Source organism: Ictidomys tridecemlineatus, unplaced genomic scaffold (genome assembly GCF_052094955.1).
Source record: "Ictidomys tridecemlineatus isolate mIctTri1 unplaced genomic scaffold, mIctTri1.hap1 Scaffold_44, whole genome shotgun sequence".
In the NCBI taxonomy this organism is placed as follows: domain Eukaryota; kingdom Metazoa; phylum Chordata; class Mammalia; order Rodentia; family Sciuridae; genus Ictidomys; species Ictidomys tridecemlineatus.
The window spans coordinates 10,795-26,982 of NW_027522848.1; the positions used below are offsets into that span (position 1 = coordinate 10,795).

At 49.8% G+C, this 16,188-nt stretch overlaps 1 protein-coding gene and 1 long non-coding RNA gene across 7 annotated transcripts in view; both read right to left on the reverse strand.

Moving 5' to 3' along the window:
• Positions 1-1,268: 1,268 nt before the first annotated feature.
• On the reverse strand, positions 1,269-14,856 carry LOC144373587 (uncharacterized). Of its 6 annotated transcripts, none has more exons than XR_013433201.1 (6): positions 14,025-14,691; positions 9,250-10,600; positions 8,564-8,653; positions 6,699-6,907; positions 5,523-5,709; positions 1,269-2,268 (listed from the first exon to the last, which is right to left on the reverse strand). It is a non-coding gene; the product is annotated as an uncharacterized LOC144373587 (long non-coding RNA). The 6 variants fall into 6 exon arrangements; XR_013433203.1 differs by lacking the exon at positions 1,269-2,268 and adding an exon at positions 4,066-4,989; XR_013433199.1 differs by lacking the exons at positions 1,269-2,268; positions 14,025-14,691 and adding an exon at positions 14,765-14,856 and having other exon boundaries at positions 4,066-5,709.
• An 897-nt stretch (positions 14,857-15,753) lies between these two features.
• LOC144364811 (transport and Golgi organization protein 1 homolog) overlaps positions 15,754-16,188 on the reverse strand; it is a 68,770-nt gene continuing 68,335 nt past the window's right edge. Inside the window, exon 8 of the mRNA XM_078036607.1 lies at positions 15,754-15,805. Coding sequence (XP_077892733.1) covers positions 15,797-15,805 — 9 coding nt within the window. The 3' untranslated portion in view covers positions 15,754-15,796. The remainder of the gene's footprint in view (positions 15,806-16,188) is intronic.

The window sequence follows — 16,188 nt, forward strand, 5'->3', positions numbered from 1 at the left end:
CTAGTCTGGTGTGAAGCAGCTCACTGGAGACTCTTGTTTCCTCCAGGAAGCCATGTCACATCACATGTGTGGGTGTCTGCAGTGGGGGGACATTAAGGGGTTCAATCATTGAAGAATAAAAATGTCTCACAAGCTTGTTAAAGACCAACTGAGAACCGTAAAAGCACTTTACAAAAGCAGTGAGAATGCTGAATACAGAATTCCATCTACACTGCGTTCTCATCACTGATTTGACTCTCATCTTCCAGGAATGTCATGCCATCCAGTTGGTATAGGCACTTCTTCTTGTCCTACAGAACCACAGAGCTCAGCCAGAAGCTGAAGTCAGAGAAGGCTCCAGCCCTGAAAGCCAAGACAAGCTAAGAGTTTTACATCACCATTGGTTCAGAGAGCTTGGAGGAGGAGGAGGAGGAGGAGGAGGAGACGACTGTCAAAGCCAGTAAGAGCCCTGCATGTGGGTTGTTGCTAGGGGACTTAGGCCACCCAGTTTGGCCCCCATCCTTGGTGCCAGTGGGGATCCAGCTGGTTCTAAGAAGTGCCTGTGTGAACCAGCACCTGTCAGAGACAGTTCACTGCTGCTGTTCCTTAATGTTACTGATCACTCACGGTTATGTTCAAGACCAAATAAGAACTATAAAATACTTTAATAAAGGTTTGAAAATGCAGAATACAAAATTATATTCTGCACCATTGGGAAGGCCAGTGGGATAGTGGATTTTTGGGGTGGGAAACCCTCCTAGGTTCTCCCCTAGTGGGAGTCCTGGGAAGATCAAACCTTTTAATGGGAGAGATTTAAAAGCCATAACAGATCTGATGAGCCTTTTAGCTGTGGCAAATAACTAGGGATGCAGGGGTAAACCCCCCAATCCAGGTGGGTCCATGTAGCATATCAGCTGCCCTTCAGAAGTACCCAGAAACTGCATTTTTTTACAAATCTTGATGGGGTGGAAAGAAGACCACATTTCAGAAGTGCTGTGGAAACACTACAGAAGGCTTCTCTCAGACCTGCCTTCTGTGTGGACCTGGGGGATTTCTCAGGAGTACTGATCTCCACCCTCATTATGTGCACACTGGTTTGGAGGGCTGTGCGAGGCACTGATTCCTGAGCATCAGCACAGTGATTCTGTACATGCCACTGTTTTCCCTTCTCCTGACCGCAAGTCTCCCTGAGCTTTCACAGCAGCAGCCATGACTCTCCAGAGCAATGGCCATGTCTCCTGGGCATGGTGTTACCATTTTTTTTGCTTACATAAAAGACAGTTTCCTAATTTTTTCATCTTCTTGAATTCTTTAATACAATTTTTTATTTCAAAAGAAAGGCAGGATTCATTATAAATTATACATTATACGATTCAGAAGTATATGAAGCAGCAGGATCAGAAGTTCGAGGCTGGCTTACTAACATAGGGGGACCATGTTTCAAAATTTTAAAAAAGGCTGTTGTTCAGTTGTAGAGCACTTCTGTGGCAACCCTCACAACAAAGGAGGAGGAGTTTAATTGAATTTAGAATGTTGGAAAATTGCTTTGAAAAAGAAAAAGAAAAAAATCACCCATACTCTCTCCATCTATAATTAAGTAAATTATTATTTTACTTATTTATTCTCAGACTGCTTTGAAATGTGTTTGAGATCACACTGAAAATATATATATATATATATATATATATATATATATATATATATATATATATATCACTTTAACTTCTTAATTTAAAAATGCAAAACAAGTACACTTTGGACTAGAAAAAGCATATACAAGGAAACTGGAAGATTTATTTTTCTCCTCTTCTGCTTCCTTTTGTTCATTGCATGTGTCTATTGGTGGGTGCCCTGTAAAACTTCCTGTCTTCTGTATAGGCTCAAATGAGTGTTCACTATTGAAAGCATGAGTACAAACTTATGCATTAAACAGAAATGGTCAAATTTCTTAATGACTGCCTAAGCAAATTTTTACTTTACTTTGTCATGCTGGGGATTGAACCCAGAGGTGGTGAGCCACTGATCACATCCCCAGCCAATCTTTATATTTTCTTTTGAGAAAGGGTCTCACTCAATCTGCATAACCATGGAAGGCCTGAGTCTGAGCGCTCTGGGCTGGTTTCCTCCAAAGGCCATACCTCTGAGCTGGGTGGATGGTCTTGCAGCCTCTTTCACACTTGGCATTTTCAGTTTCTCCTCCAAGTTCATGTGAACCAGGAGCTTCTCCGAGCCAATTCCAACACCTCAGAGTTCACTATAAAGGCACACAGACTCTTTGCTTCCCATATTCTAGAGAACAAAGATGACCCAGATGTCAGACTGGAATCTCAGCATGAAGGAGCCATTGTTCCCCTTAAAACAGGTAAGTCAGGGACGGTAAGCCATGGAAGGAAAAGGCAGTGAGCCTCTTTTGTCCTCCTGTAGAAATAATGCCACCAATATGGTCCAGTCTACTACCATGATCTCTCCAAATGAGGGGTTTTGGTCTCCAGTGAGACAGAGCAATACTCGTCGAAGTAAAGGTAGGGCCTCTCCTGACGTGTCATCTCCCATGCTCTCGCAGCCCGGGAGCCATGTGTATCCAGGAGCGGAAGCTGGTTGTAGCTAGAGGAGAACCTCTGCCTAAAGGAAGCAGCACCCTGACTCGTGAAGTACACATTTCTCTCTCCATCCAGCCCTTCTCACTTTTCTTCCCAACACACACAATCCTGCTGTGGATTATAGGCACTAAAGGTGACTCAGACAAAGGCTGAGCTGGCAATGGACCAGCCCAAAGCAACTCTGACACACTGTAAAGCATTGACCATCCCCTGGCCACCCTGGGCTTCTAAGTATGTCTCAAGCAAGCCCTGCAGAGGCCCTCCAGGACCTGGCAAGGTATGGCACACAGAAAATGATCACATGGCCTTTGGAGAGAAGATTCAAGGGACTGTGGGCACAGTCAGGCTCACTGCCCTCAGCCAGGTGTGACGTGGATGCTTACCTGTATCACTCCTCATGTGAGTACCTCCAGAGCCAGTCCACTGAGCTTTTTTTGAAGAGCCCAGCAGATAAGACTTGATGCATGTTCATCCCAGAATGGTGTAGATCTCTGACTAGGTCAGAGGCTGTGGTCTGAGGCAGTGTGGAGACCCAGGCTTTGATCTTCAGATACAGCTTCACCGGCTGGGACAGCAGCAGATTGTTTGCTGACTTTGCTCCCCAGTGTTCTTTGTGTTAGATGTGGGTGTGACAAAGAGACAGTTGAGAAGTGGTGTAGAAGGATTTCTTTGCCTGTGTAGTCACCACACAATTATAAACTGCTAAGCAGAGGTGTGGAAAACAAAGGGGGCACCAGAAGTCACTCTGCCAGGCAGTAAATCTGCTTAGTCAGTCACCACTTGTGTATCCAATGCCCCCCACCCCAAGGAGCCTAGAGCCCAGGACTGGAAAGGGCAATGGGCTTCTGTGTCGATGGATTGGGAGTTGAGTGTCTACAAGCCCTTCACTTTTATTTTAAATATGCAATTTGTTATGGAGGGACCTTGTTATTCATCCATTTACTCATTTTACAAGCAGGGAAACTGAGTTTTTGAGAGGAGCTAGGTCCTGGATGGAATTACGTACGTTGGTCGTAAAGGCAGACTCACAGACCAGACCTTCTGACCCTGCTCTGGTCAGCCTGCTAAAAGATTCCTTCTCCCTTTCATCTCATAGGTAGAGAGGGCCTCACTTAAACATTCTGGCTTCATAGCCTGTTCCCCACCCTTATTTGAGTGGAGGATTTGAGTAAGAAGGCAAAAGAGCTCTAAGTTGAATGTAAGGTCCGTGTGTGAGGAAGGCATGAACTTTGGAGCATGTTTGGGGCAGAGTGACCCTGGACCTTGCCCTCCTGTCTACAGCATGGTAAAAGGATGAGCATTTTCCCTTGCATCCTCTCAGCTCTCACCATATGATATTTGTCCCAGCTCCCAATGGTCTGAGACCCCAAGTCCTCTCTCAGTAGATGCCACCAAGGAAAGCAGCAAGAAAGGCTTGAAACGGAAGTTGTCAGAAGACCAGTCAACCCCCAAGATCAAGAAGAAGCAGCCAGAGATCAGGGAAGGCTTAGAGGGAGCTATTTTATCAGAAAAGCCCTCCATGCCTTCCAAAGGGACATCAAGGGGAGACAAAGCAAGTGGCATCCAAAAGGAAAACAAGGGGAAGGAATCTTGTGACCCCCAAGGGGCCCAAAACAAGCCAGAGGGGAGCTGGGGATGGTGAAGGTCAAGGTTGGAGATCCAAATGTCCCAAGAAGCAAAAGCAAGAAGAAGAAATCTGATAAAGGTAAGTAAGCCCATGTCCTTGGGCCCATGCTGAGTGTGTCCGGGACCCTCAGCCAACTGTTGGTTTTCCACCCACGCAGAGGAAGATCCCTGGGAAGAGATTTGTTCAGGGTCTTGGGGGCAGCTAGTGGCAAAGCCAGGAAAGAATCCAAAGTACCTGGTTCAGGGGGGAATGTCGGCTCCCCAAAGCCCAGCAATCTCTCTTCACATCTGGTAGTCACATTTCCAGCTCCAGGCTTCTGGTAGGCCCAGGCTCAGGCTGCATCCTGACCATTGCAGAGAATGGCATCCTCTACCCTGTGCCCCATGTCAAATTTTGGAAGAGCCTGTTTCTACGTCCAGCTGTGGGTGCTTATTGGACCAGCATGCCTGAGTCCTTTTCATCTCTCTAGACTTCATTTTCTCATGTATTGATACCTCTGCTGGAGTCTGCACTCAGTGGGTCCTTGTAGGTCTTCACGCCAGCACAAGCACCTAGAGAACCGAGGCCAGAGTAGCAGTCTTCTCATGGTCACAGGTTTTCACTGGTTCCAATTGGCCACCCTTAGCCCACTGTGGGCCTTGGAGTTTAACCAGTTTGACACAGATTCATTGTGAATCTTTTCTTCTTTCCTCTGGATTATTTGTGGGTGTCTTCCATCAAATGGCATCTGTTAGCCTGGGAGGGTTCATCTTTCTGGGTGCCGACGACCAGACCTGCTGCCGGCTGTCAGACATGGGCAGAGAGAGTTCCTGAGCGGATGCCACTAGTGCACTTCCATGAAGAAAGGGGGCCCCCGTGAGAGCCCTGCCTTCTGGGCAGCAGCAGAACCTGTGCCAAAGCCCAAAGCTGCTGTGACTGTGACCCTGGTACCTAGGGTCAGACTGGCTGGAGTTGTCACCAGGGTGCCACAAAGAAGAAAGTGTGTCATGGTGGGACTCTGAACAGCCCCCCAGAACCCCTTAATAAATGTGCCTGGCAGTGCCACAGCCCGCCTGGCAAAGCTTGCACTTGATCTGTATATGATCTGTCATTTCCTACCACCCCATGGTAGATGCTGTAGAGAGACTGTCACAATTTGAAAAGAATGACAAGGGGAAGGGGGAAGTGGGGCGAGAGCACAAAAGCTGTGCTTGTGGGCATTTCTCCCTGGGGTCAGTTCCTGTGGGGTAAGGTTAGAGCTCTGTTTAAGAAGGTGCAGACAGGCTTTCTTCCTGTTAACCAGGTGCTATGTTCAATGACCCTCAGGTGGCACCTACCAACACATGATCCAGTGCCCCATGGGGTGTGAGAGGAAGTGGGCATCTGCAGTTCCAGTGGCTAAATAGGGGCGTGTAGTCCCTCGGGAAGGCTGACCCCTACTCTACTGCTCTGCTTCCAGGCTCAGACGCGGCCGGGACCAGAGCTGGAAACAGCAGTGCTTCCTCTTCCTTAGTGGAGCCATCCCTGGAAGGAGAGAAGATGAGATGGAAAAGTCACTGCACTTTGGATTTTATGGCTTTACTAATGAAGTGCATGTGTAGAAAAATTCAGAGAGAAATCATAGGACTCTAACAGGGTCATGTCTACCCTGGAGCCATAGTACATGATCCTGCCTTGCCTAAATTTCCCCCTATTGGGGAAAATATCAAAAGCAGAATGACTGCATTGATAAGGTGATCTCTGGAAAAGAAGGAATGAGCCCAGCCATATGCTCAACACTTATAAATCAACCTTTCTTAAAGACACTTCAATGCCATTTGTTAGACACTCCAATATTTTAAATGATTTTCAATATACATTGTACCAAAATTTCTATAAATAAATAACTCTGTACATAAAAGTAATACTTCCTGTTTCACATTGCCTCTCAGAAGAAGCAGATTCACGTATTTTGTGAAAGTAACATTAATAAGTTAACTGTTGAGGACAAAACTCTAAATGTGCTTACCTTCTGGAAAAATTTTAACCTCTGATAGAACATCTTACACAGGTAGCCATTTGGCTAATATCTCCCCTTCAGCCCTTTGGCTAAAGAAATGTACTTTGAGATTTTTTAAGGACCTTATTTGTTTCAATGTAATTTTCAGTGAATTGGCATTCATAAGATGGTTAGCTACAGGGCTCAAAAGTGAAATCTCTCCCAGGTCTAGGGCTAAATCTTATGTAGTCTACGCCCAGTTCTGTCGGTGTGTGGGAAGGGTGTGGCCAGGCCCGCTCTGGCTCCTCAGTAGAAATAGCCCTGAAGGGTGAGAACTTGATCTTTTTTATCCCCCAGTGTAATATTATACTGGCAGAATTAAAACATCACTATTGAAAAATGCACAGCTACCAACACCAGCCGCCTTTGCCTTAATAAAAAGCCTCAGCTGACAATCCAGCAACATGGACAAGACCACATTTGCTTTTAACAAAAAATGAGGTTCAGAGCAGGAAGAAAGCCTAACTGTTCTTACCCCTGGTGTGTGGTGGATCAGCAACATTCACTCCACTGTCCCCAGGACCCACTGCCAGGGTGATGTGGAGAGTCTCCTCGGTCACCCTGGCTGGGCTCCTGGCCATGCAGTGCACTTGGCTGTGTGCTGACTCTGGATGCGGGCTGAGGGTGGAGGGCCTGCTCCTTGGAGAAACTCTCCATGTCAGCACCCAAGAGAGCTGCTGGGCTCTGAAGGAGAGAGCGAGCCAGATCAGAACCATTGCCAGCTCATCTCCATCCCGCACACAGAACAGGCAGCTCACTCACATCCAAGTGAGGTCCTGCTCCCCCACCAAAACCTTCATGGAAAAGTCTGGGGACATGCCACACTGTTAGTGGAGACGGGTCTTCCATGCTCACATGCCCAAGATCAAGCTAATCTCATACTTAGAGAATGTAGTCGCACTACTTTGATCACAGCCAAAAAATGAAGAAGAAAGCAAAAGCAAACCCCAACAGTTGAATTAGGTACCACTCAGGGTTAAGAGTTTTCTGAACAACTAGAAGTTTAACCTCAAAACAGCCCTGGTGAACAGATACTAAACCTCCCTATGTTGCTTATTATTCTGGAAAATTTTTGCTCAGATTACTGTATCATAAATAGTATCTAAGAGACACTTCTAGAATTCAAAGGGCACCAGGCTAGACCTTCCTGTTTATATACTAAATTCAGAGAGAGTACTAGATGGAAATGGAGGCATCTCCCCTCTTCATTTAGTGAGTAGTCAACCCAGGTTTTGATTTTAAAAAGGCACTCTGATGAAAGCATCACCTACCCATCTCAGGTGGACCAGGTGCCCGGTAGCTTTCTCTGTCCATGTTCCAGGGCTCTTTACTGTACCTAACACAGAGCTTGGGCTGCCTGCGCGTGATGCTGTGAACATCAACCTCTGGGAAGAGGCCTCAATCTCTGAGACACACAATCTCAACAGACTCCCAGGTTTAGAAACTGCTTAGGATGTCTCAATGAGCCTTAGGAACAGAATGGGCAGAGCTGCTGCTGCGATCTTTCTATCAATGGTGGGTGGAGCTGGCAATGGGCCTGTTTCCTAGTAACATTTTCTCAGCAAGCAGTCCTTCAGCATCCACAACCATGTTAGAGGAGCAGCTCTCACAGGCTCGGGCTTCAGCCCAGCAGGTGCTCATGATCTTCCACCCACTGAAATAACGCCCCTGTGGAGTGCTCTCCCTCTGACACAGAATACAGAGCATATCTGGGCACTGCCCATGACTCTCATCCCTTGGTATCCATGGGGGGGCTGGTGCCAGAGCCCCACGCAGATACCAAAATCCAGGGATGCTCAAGTCCCTTGTCTACAATGACACCCCATTTGCACATGACCTACCTATGTCATCCCATGTGAGTCACCTCTAGATTAATCATCATGACTAGTAAAATGTAACATATGTTGGACTCTATTTTTAGGGAATAATGATGAGGAAAAGAAGGCTGCATGTTCATGAAGCTTCTCTGCCCTGAATATTTCTAGTGTGTAGGTACTGGAACCCACAGACACCAACAGCCAACTGTGCAAGCAGGGCTGGGATTCGGGGCCTGGCTTGTTCCTTGCAGCTGTTCTTACAGCAGTCCTACCTGATCCCGACGGGGACACTAACTACTGGTCCCAGGGGGTGACTTTCCTGAGACACAGGGTGTTCAAACCTCTGCAGGATTTGACAGACCAGGACTGAGCCAAAGAGCAGAGGCCTTGGCAGGGCAGCCACCTCTGTCACCTAATGCTGCCCATCTAATGCCAGTTGCCTGTCTTGGGGGGAGCTAGAGGCCATCTCTACCTATGGGGGACAATCACCTAGAGCTCCACCTCACTGTATCAGAGGCCTTACCATCCCTCTCAATGGCCACCATCAGTCCTGATCAGTTAGTCCCCTGAGAAGAGAGGTAGGTTGGAACACCTGGTGGCACAAAGGTTTCATCTGAAAGGAGATAAGACAATGAGATATCAGGGTTGCAGTGACAACAGATGCAGATGCATATTTAATGTGAGGCCTCAAACAGGATCCCCTGGAAACAGCCATCGAAGCTGCTCAGAGACCAGGTGGAGCTGGTACAGGAAAAAGGCCCTCCCAGACCTGAGACTTATCCGAGCCCAGGTCGAAAGCAGGGAAACCAATGTGAAGACCACAAAATATGGAGAAGAGTGACAGGAAGGGGACAGAACTAACAAACCAGAGCACTGTGATTTTCAGGGACAATCCACCATGTGGCAAGCAGCACAGGATGCCTCCACTTATGAGGAGGATATCAGCAGGCAGTTTGTTAGAGAGAGAGAGAGAGAGAGAGAGAGAGAGAGAGAGAGAGAGAGAGAGAGAGAGAGAATTTTTTTAATATTTATTTTTTAGTTTTCGGTGGACATAACATCTTTGTATGTGGTGCTGAGGATTGAACCCGGGTCGCACGCATGCCAGGCGAGCGCACTACTGCTTGAGCCACATAACCAGCCCTGTTAATATTTTTTAGTGTCAACTGTCATGGCTTCTTCTGACCTGAAAATAAATGCCACCATGCTCACCTGTGTTGGTGACACTGTGCTGCTCGCTCTTCTTCCTGATTTGGTAGATGATGCACACCCACACCAGAGATGTCAGAAGGATGCTGCACACCAGGGTGATGGTGAAGACGCTCATGGTGCTCTCGTCCTTCCTGCAGCCAGGTGTGGGCAAGATGCTCAGCTGGCTGTGAGTGCGCTCTGTGCCCAGGATGTTAGATATCTCTCAGGTGTACGGGCCTGCATCCTCCACCACCATGTTCTAGACCACCAGCAGCTGGTTGCCGGGGTGAAGTGGCATCTGTGGGTGAGGCTCAGTGGGCGGTTACCCTTGAGCCAGGTGATGTGGGTGAGGGGCTGCTGCCCACTTTTCACTGGAGGGCTACCATCTCCTCAACAGACACCACGCAGTCTTCCAAGGGTACCACCAAGGGCAGGGTCTCTGCAAGAGGTCAAGTGAGCTCACAGTCACTCTGGGGCCTCAGTGCTGTGGTCTGCTTGGTTCTCTGGACATGGCACAATCCCACCAGCGAGCTTCTGTCAGAGCAGCAAATGTTCAGATGGCTGATCTCAGGTCACAAAGATGCTCCTGTTCCCAAACTGGCCTGTGTCCCTGTTCTTGACTAAGACCACACCCCTCCTGCATGCTGTCTGTTTCCAGTTGCTCAAGGCTCTGGCATTGCACTGGTCTTTAGTATTTTTGAAGAGATAGGGCTAGATGTGGTGGCACACGCCAGTAATCCCTACAGGTTGGTAGGCCGAGGCCAGGAGGGTCAGGTGTTCAAAGCCAGCCTCAGCAAAACCGAGGCACTAAGCAATTCAGTGAGACTTGGTTTCTAAATAAAATACAAAATATGGCTGGGGGTGTGGTTCAGTGGCTGAGTGCCTCTTGGTTCTATCCCCAGTACCAAAAATATTTTTCTTTAAAAAGAGGAAAAATCCTAAAATCAGCCCCAAATTTCAAACAGTAGAAACACCTTCCAATAACTCCTAGGCTCCAAAGATCAACTCCACAGCGTTTGCCCTAGGTGCTGTTTAAGACCCCTACACACACACACACACACACACACACACACACTCGGAATACATCAGGGGTGGAACCTAAGACAGTCAGGGTGACATTCGCCGACACAGAGCCTGCTGAGTTCTGGGAAGTGCAGCTGTAAATGCCCATTTCCACATCAGTGATGAAAACACAAGTCGTCTTCTGGCATGACATACATGCGATGATCCCGAGCCACAGGGAAGTCTCAGCCTCTGTCCTTCTGCCAGGCAATCTGGGGTTTGGGATGGCCAGTGGCAGCACACTCAAGGGAAACCAAGGTGCCTCTCTGGATGGTGATGTCTTGGGGCCTTTTGGTAAATGATGGCAGCACTGGAAAACAGACACAAAGGGGATTAGGGGATAGCTAGCTGCAAATACAGGGAATGTCTCTGGGGAAGAGACCCCCAGTGTGTGAGGGCCACAGCTTGCTCTCTCCCTGCCCTGTGCCTTCACCAGCCCAGGACTCTGCTACAGCCAAAAAAGAGCCATGAGCATCCCAGAGAAACAGCCAGCCTCTCCCCACTGTGGCATGGCACTTCCTCTCTGCTCCAGCTAGCGATAGAGTCTCAGGCTGTGGCTGACATTCTGCCTCCTGAACCTCATAGGGTAAGGGGTCATGCAGATGGAGTTGTGGCCTAAGGCTTTTCTGCATTCACAAGCCACCAGGAGAGAGGCCAGCAACAGAATACCTGCTCACGAAGCTGGAGTCACAGGGAGAAGGTCCATGCCTCCCTGGGGCAGCTTAAGGGCCACACAGTCTGCGGGCTCACTGGCTCAGCCTCAGCCAGCACTGGATGCCAGAGTCAGGGTCCAGCTGCACAGGAGGTGACACCACCATTCCTGACCAAGCTGCTCTGGTCAGCCAGGCGCGTGGAACATGCCTCTCATCCCAGTGGCTCAGGAGGCTGAAGCAGGAGGATCCGGTTCAAAGCCAGCCCCAACAACTCAGCAAGGCCCTAAGCAACTCAGTGAGACCCTGTCTCTAAAGTATAGAAAAGGGTGGGGATGTGGCTCTGTGGGTAAGCACCTTGGGACCTCTTTTACCTGGCAGAGAGCAACTTAGTGGTCTGAGTCTTGAGGTGGCAGTGGGGCCTTTCGGAATACACCAAGGCCACCCTGCCAGAGAGAGGTCAAGTCTGCTCTGTGTCTGTGGGGCTGACTGAGCACAGCACACCACCATGTCTGATGACCCATGAGTCAACTTTGTCACTGGCACTTTAATGATCGGAAAATCTCCCTAGGTTCCATGGTGAGGGCACGTGCCCACTCATACTCCTCCTGTCCCCCTCCACAAACAGCAGCCCTGAAGAGAGCTGCTCCGACACGCTGGTTCCTGAGTACAGGACCTCGTGCCACCCTCCAAGACACCTGTCCTGCTCTCTGCTGCCTTGAGAGGTGGGGACCTGCCCCTGCCCAGGATGGCCTGTGCCTCCACAGCTCTGCCACCCCCCCAAGGGCACAGCTTCCCCAGGATCCGGGTATGTGCAGAACCTGGAAACCGGACCACATGGTTCCCGGAGCACAACAGACAGAAGTGCCAGGCTCAGCTCTGCCGCTCACCTCATGTCCCCAAAGTCACCCGAAGCCAAGGAAGAAGGGTGCTTAAATCTGCAGAACTTTCTCCCGGCCAAACCCAGGGAACAGTGTGATCTAATTCCACTCTGTCCTCCGTCCTCTCCGAGGTGGACAGCAGTCGGAATGAGGTGCCTGGGAGAGACCAACAGGGGCACTTCCATACCGTCCACCATGAGCAGGGTGAGAGTAGGCGGGGCCAAGGTGGTAGGTGATAAGACACTGGTAGTGGCCCTGATGCCACCATGTGACAGGCGGGAGGTGCAGGATGCTGGTGTACTCTATCACTTCCCCATCCTGCATGCACACGCATACGTGGGAGAAGTGCTCCGTGTCTGCGTTGACCAGAGCTCATTGTCTTTCTTCCAGGCAGACGTCTGGGGGGGTTGCTGCTGCTGACTGCTGAGCACGTGAACTGGAGGTCCTTGCCCACTGTGGGTGATGATCTGTGGCTTTGGGAAGTCATTTTGGGAGAAAAGGGCCACCGTGAGGAGATAGGAGCCAGCTGCTCTCATGCTGGCACAAAACTGGGCCAGACGCTGTGAGAGCCAGGGACACCAGACCCTGCTCGGGTGAGGCCATGAGCACACCCCTGACTAGACATGGGCCCCCCGTGCTCAGTCATCTAGCCTCCAGAAGTCTCCGGGAGGCCCGTCCCACGGCACTGCTGGCTCTCACACTCAGCACAGGCACACGAGGTGACACTTGCTGTGGCTGCACAAAGGACTCTGGCAGGATGCCTTCCGGAATGTCAGGACTTGCAGAAATCTGAACTCCCTTAAAATGATGAGAGAACTGACAAAATGGAAAGGATCAACTGTGCTGATTTCTGGTGAACCAGACACAAGGATCCATTGGGCGTGGACTCAGGAAAATGGAGTCCTCTTAGAAAGAGAGAGGAGCTCTCTGGTGTTGTGAGTTACCCCAAGTCCCACCTGCCCCCACCCCTCTCTGTGACAGCCTTGAGACTCAGCGGTTAGCAACCATGGAGGCGGCAGGTGGAGCTCCCCCCCAAAGCCTATTAGAGCAGTGTCACTGTGTGACCTGTTGGGCCACAACCTGGAAAGCCCCACTCTTGAAGAAGGCCACCACAGGAAGCCCTGTCCCCAGGCTTCTGATGAAGATAGTGACCACTGTGTAACAGAGCCACTGTCCAAGGTGACTGTACCAGTCGGGGCAGACAGGACAGTGGTCAAGAAACTGAAGGAGAGTCAGGCGCATGAGATGCCAGCAGCAGGCCCTGTGAGTCCCCCAGAATCCTGGGAATCAGAAAGGCCACATCCACATACAGGGCAATAAGCGCACCCTGGAAAGACCCAGGAAAGACCCGGGGGGTGTCCTCACTTCTTGCCTGGGCTGGGCTGGCAGACATGCACAGGAGGAAGTGAGGGTGCTGCTCAGCGTGCACACACACGGCCTGGGTGAAGGACTCAGGATTGCTGATGGGGGTGATTTAAGGACTTCTGTGTCCAATTATCGGCTACTCACTAGCAAACCAAGCAGGAACTCAAGGGGTGTACAGAGCAGGCTCCACAACAGTCGCCTAGGAGAGGCCCTAAAGGAACGGTGACGGGACAGCAAGCGCTGGGGGAGGACGGGGAGATCTGACTCTGGACTTGCCACATCATTTCATCTTTTTTTTTTTTTGAGTTAGGTATTGAACCCAGTGGTGCTAAACCACTGAGCCACATCTCCAGCCCTATTTTGTACTTTATTTATAGACAGAGTCTCACTGGGTGGCTTAGGGACTCACAAACTTGCTGAGGCTGACTTTGAACTCAAGATTCTCCTGCATCAGCCTCCTGAGACACTGGGATGGGGCCTGTGCTACTGGTCCCAGAATCAGTGGTGTGTGGCAGGAGGCGAGGTCATCACTCTGCCTGGTCCATGGCTGAGCGGAGCTCCTCTAATCCCAGTTACATGGCACCCCACCTCTGAGCATCCATCAGGGCCTCTGCTCGCTCAAACCCACCCCAGCTCATTCAAGAATCCCTTCTCCATGTAGACTTTTCACTTTAGGCAAACGCATGTGAGAATGTGTCCCTGAAGTAATTAAAGGGGTGATCACCCACTTTTTTTAGAAAAGAATGCATTTGACATTACATAGAACAGCAGTTAGCCCACCACAGCCTGCAGGCTGCTGCTCTTGTGCCAGGACACATTCCATGGCACACAGCCTCACCTGTTCCTTTATGTATTATTCATGGCTGCTTTCTGCTTTAACAAGCTTGCCAAGGATTTGCTTGTGGCCCAGAGTCCAGAATATTCACATCATCACCCTTTAAGAAAAAGATTGTCACTGAGTGTGTTGGTGCACACCTGTGACACCAGCAACTTTGGAGGTTGAGTCAAGAGGATCTCAAGTTTGAGGCCAGAACTTGTTTTGTTTGTTTGGGGCAGGGGATTGCCCTAGTGATACCCTGTCTCAAAAAGGGCTTGTGATGTGGCTCAATGGTTAAGCACCCCTGAGTTCCATCCTCAATACCGCCCCATCAAAAAAACCCAAAGATATTGCCTACCTTTTGATCCCAAGCAAGCACCACTTCTTTTGCGGGGGCAGAGAGTAACTGGGGATTGAAATTGAACCCAGGGGCACTTAGTTATTGAGTCCCATTCCCAGCCCTTTTGACATTTTTATTTAGAGACAGAGTCTTGCTGAGTTGTTTAGAGCCTCAATAAGTTGTTGAGTCTGGCTTTGAACTTGTGATCCTCCTTCCTCAACCTCTTGAGCTGCTGGGATGACAGGCGTGCACCACCAAGCCAATTTCCCCATGTATTTTTTTTAAAGAGCGATTTAACTTACATTCACCCATCAATGATCATAGCTATTAGAAAAAGTGAGCATTAAGCAATTGCAAGGGTCTGTTACTGTGGAAGTTCTTCCTCAAGCTCACAAAGGCCCCAGGAAGCCCAGGTACTTACAGCTTCTTAAGATTCCCCATCTTGATAAAGGTGTCCAGCTGCACAGGGCTGATGGCACGCTCTTCCAGGTCCCTGAAACACAACACAAGGACTTGTGCAAGAAGCCCCAGGTGCTGGGCTGGGGTTGTGGCTCAGTGGTAGAGCCCTCACCTAGCATGTGCAAGTCCCTGGGTTCGATCCTCAGCACCACATAAAAATAAAACAAAGATATTGTGTCTATGTACAACTAAAAAACCCATAATAATAAAATATTAAAAAAAGAAACCTCAAGTGCCCTTACAGCCAGCCACATGTCTCAGCCCGGAGACTCAGAGGTTTCCAGGACAGCCGTGGCTTGAGGTGACCCACAGGTAATGACTTCTCAGGAGGTGGCTCTCACACATGTTGACACAGCATGTGCAGTGACACAGGGACCCAGCCAGGATGAGGGGCAGCACAGAGGCTGATGCAGCCTGCTCAGCAAGTCAAGGCCCTCCTAGCAGAACATGGGTTCAAACTGGTTCAAAGACAAACCAAAAGCACACACACTCAAGGCAGCTACCCCAGAAGCACTGTAAGGTCTCAAGGCTGGCTGGCCCCTTCCTCCCAGGGCTGGGGAGGCAAGCACAACCATGGAGAAGTTCCCAGTGGGGTGGTGTGTGTGTCACTCTGCTGGCTGGCCTGGGGGGTGGTGAGGAGGCCAGGGCCTGGGAAGGAGGGGTGCAGTGGCGACACAGGCAGCGGCAGGGAGGAAGGTAGTGTCTCACACCAGCTGCATTAGTTGGGAGCACACCAACTGGCCATATGTCCTGTGACTGCTCTGGCAGGGGCAAGATCAGGGCCAGAGTTGAAGCAGCTGTCACTTCTAAGTAACCTGTTTCTTAGTTTACAAAGATGCCATTAAATCACCGGCAGACTTGGCTGCGGCCACCTTTGGCAGGCCTGCGGGACAGGCAAGGTCTGGCAAGATACTCACAGATGCTCCAGGCCTTCCAGCCCCATGACGCTCTCTTTGCCACGGACTTGGTCTTGTTCCCAGTGAGAGTCCTGCAGTTACCAAACCTCCAGGAAGGGAGAGGGTGGGGGAAAGTGGGGAGAAAGAACACAGGATCAGCGCCATGCTCCCTGGTCAGTGTCTGGTGAGAGGCAGGGGAAGCTGACCTGTGCTGAGATCCCAGGGAACATACACAGCCCTACCCCTTCCAAGAAGCACTTTTCTCTATTACAATTCAGTAGCAAGGAAAGGCTGAAGGTGCACGCACTTTAGGGCCTACAAAGACCCCCTGCAGATTCCATTTCACTCCAATCAGAATGGCACTCATCAAGAATACAAGCAATAATAAATGTTGGTGCGGATATGGGGAAAAGGCACACGCAGGCATTGCTGGTGGGATGGCCATTTGTGCAACTACCCTGGAAAGCAGTCTGGAGATTCCTCAGAAAAC